This window comes from Echinococcus granulosus (genome assembly GCF_000524195.1).
Source record: "Echinococcus granulosus chromosome Unknown EG_S00202, whole genome shotgun sequence".
Taxonomy (NCBI): Eukaryota; Metazoa; Platyhelminthes; class Cestoda; order Cyclophyllidea; family Taeniidae; genus Echinococcus; species Echinococcus granulosus.
The window spans coordinates 44,686-47,748 of record NW_020170582.1 but is presented as its reverse complement, the minus strand read 5'-3'; the positions used below and the strand labels follow the sequence as shown (position 1 = coordinate 47,748).

The 3,063-nt window shown below is 40.6% G+C and overlaps 1 protein-coding gene across 1 annotated transcript in view; it reads right to left on the bottom strand. All coding sequences in view use genetic code 11, as the record gives it.

The window, feature by feature from the left end:
* EGR_10251 (hypothetical protein) overlaps nt 1–3,063 on the bottom strand; it is a gene marked incomplete at both ends in the record, with an annotated part of 15,250 nt that overhangs the window by 2,448 nt on the left and 9,739 nt on the right. Inside the window, 3 exons of the mRNA XM_024499500.1 lie at nt 704–774; nt 1,305–1,353; nt 2,874–2,946. Of these exons, the coding sequence (XP_024346086.1) occupies nt 704–774; nt 1,305–1,353; nt 2,874–2,946 (193 nt within the window). The remainder of the gene's footprint in view (nt 1–703; nt 775–1,304; nt 1,354–2,873; nt 2,947–3,063) is intronic.

Below are 3,063 nucleotides of genomic sequence, written 5' to 3'. Positions count from 1 at the left end.
CGATAGGTGGAGAGAGTGAACCGTAACTGTTGTTGACAAGGCAGTTGACAGAGACAGAGGAGGAAGAAAGTACCAGACAGTAGTAGGAGATCTGGTGGAGGTAAACTCGTTGCTTATTATTTGAGTCTCCAAGGCTTATCCACTCATTCGCTAAATTGCAGTCGATAGCCAGTGCAGGTCCTAGTGGCACACCGAATCCTGTGGAATTAAATGTCATTTTCTAGAACATCAAACAATGCTTATTTTGATGTTTTTGAAATACATTTTGGCAAAGATATCATTTGAAAGCATTTCACTTTACTTTCTCTGCTATTAATGGCAGTGACGTACGATGCTACTGCTTTAGCTAGCAAGTTTGAGGACAAAAGTAAGCCGACGAAATAATTGTAACAATTCTACAGCGAACAAAGCGGTCAAAATTGTCAAATCTTGCCAAAAATTCATAAGTGGTTACATAAGTTTTATTACATAACATAAGCTGATTTGCATTAAATTACCGGTGCAATGATATACTTAATTGCGAATTTTAACGTTTACCTCCACACCGATTCCTTGCTTACATCCCAATTTGTCGGTTAGTTGGTACTTGTCCGTTTTAATGGTACACACTCAACTCCATTCCACAGGTGAAGCAGAAGTACTATTCTCCTCATATCTGCTGCATGCTGTCTGGAGAAGTAGTGACATATACACGCACTCTTACAATAATGCATTAACACAAATCAAGTGATTTCCACGCTTCATTAAGTTGACATTTAAATCGACGAAACATTCCTGATAGCAAGGATTTGTGTGTCAATAATGACACATAATTGGAGTAACAGGAATGGCAAATATGGGTGGCATGGGATGGGTTCTCTGTAGGACTCTTTACAGTGAGTGGTGTTGAGACAGTTTGTTTAATGGCCCCAGATACATCAAATGGGAGGCGAAAGCTAATTTGTGGAAGTCACAAAGAGTAGGCGTCGCATACCATTTCACATGTCGCATGCTATGCATGAACAAATGACAAACAAAAGGCTTCGACAACAATTAAATCACTGTGACGTATGATTGGAGCAGCCCATTTGCTCCTCGATTGACGACTGACTGACTGAGCTACATATTTGTGATGAGAAATTACCCTTGTGTTGCAAAGGTCGTTAGGCAAACGCACATGGCATTGCTTGGTCTCAAAAAGTCTACCTTTTGAGTTCGAGTTCTACCCACTGGAAGGTGTGCCTCACGCACTACATCGTCTTTACAAAAGAGCAGACATCAAATGTAGTTAACCAGGGAGGAGAATTTCATAATCTTGGTCTCACAAGATAACATAAGATATCATACTGTTTTATGCATTGGGAAAACTGACAACTAAAATAATAATAATAAAGTGGGAGTAAGGTGTGATAAAAGGGAGTGCTGCCTCTTCTACATCCTAAGTCCACATATTTTTAGATGTTATTTCTCAAGTGGCATAAGGGCGAGCTATGTAGGGATGTGGCCGACACCATGCAATTTAATCCTGTGAATAAATCATTTCCAAAAAAGAAACTCATTTTGTTTTTGCAACTTCTTATGGCGCTAAACCAGTAAGCGCTATTCTAATGCATCGCCACATTGAGTGTGATATTGAAGGAGGAATTGGTGGTCTATTAGCACAGGTTAGCTTTTGCGATGGTCACATTTACATGACACACACATATACCAGGCTATCTAAGTATGGGTATCAATAAAATCTGCAAGGATCTTAAGGTCTACCACAACCAACCTGCATATTTTGCAGAAATTCATATAACGTCCATGCCCTCGATGCCTCTTGCGCCGAGCCGCCAGGCACCCATTGGTGCTCCAGAACAGCGACGAAATGTGCCGCACTGTTTACTGCCATCAGTGAGCGCGCGTAGCACACAGCTGCAGCAACACTGTGGGTGAAGTCGTAGAACACCGTCTGGGGGATACAGAAACGCGGTCAGAGGTAAGGGTGCAGATGGTGGGATGATCTTGTGCATTTAACAGCTCCTCCTCATTTCTTACACTGTAGATGTCGAAACTCGTTAAGATGGTCAGAAAGACGATCAAGAGCATCGTTTTTATCGGGAACTTCACCAAAAAATTAAGGAGGTGTGAAACCATGTGCAACTTATAAAAGAAGTTCGTGTTATTGTCCCCTTTTTGATGCACGTATTTGATTGGTTTGGGCACTAACGAATTAGAATTTTGCGTGACAATATCAAATAAGGTGGGTTGAAGCGTTGCACCGACATAGTTGCCCCAGCTTTCCATAAGGTCAATACATAGGACAAAGCTTTAATTGCTTTAATGCTCGGGGTTCATTGGGTTTTGTTGCATGCAAATCTTAAGCTCTCCCAGCAAGTTTAACTTCTCTCATGTGGTCACCATGACGGCACTTAAGAAGCTTGGTGATGTTTAGCCTCAAAAACAATGCTTGTGCGGCAAGTCGACCGTGCTTTTAATCTAATGCTGCCCATGGCTGGTGACTAGATGCTCAAGCGCGTTTTGCAGAAATGCTCACGTGTTTCATAATCAGAATCTTGCCACGCTCTTGTCTTGGCTAAAAATATGACTGGGAAACGCCTAGTTTATGTCAACATTGTTTAGAAACGGAAGCCATAGGTGACCGTTAAACTGTGCTGAAAGCCTCACAGCGCAATCGTGCCTAAGACATTTTTGATATGACTGAGATGTCTCAAGAAGTCTGAATATGCGTATCAATTTACTCTGATGGTCTGATCAACTGTTAATGGAAGGGCTCAAGATTATTTGAACATACTCTTACAAATAAAGTCATTTACTAGGCGATTGAGTGGAATTAATTAAGGCATATGGCTAAATGCAAAACGGTTTTTTAAGGTCCTCAAAAATAGTTTCACCTAAATGTGTAATTCATCTGACATTTATTCAGCATAAATCCAGCATTGTTTTTTTGATTTTCTGCAGATGACGCTTTAAACTCTGATTTTCTTTAAACTTCGGTGGCAGCTGGCTTGTTGATCCAAGCATTCAAATAGCGAAACATCAAGGATTTCTTAAAGAACAAAAAAAAAATTTAACCCAAGCAGT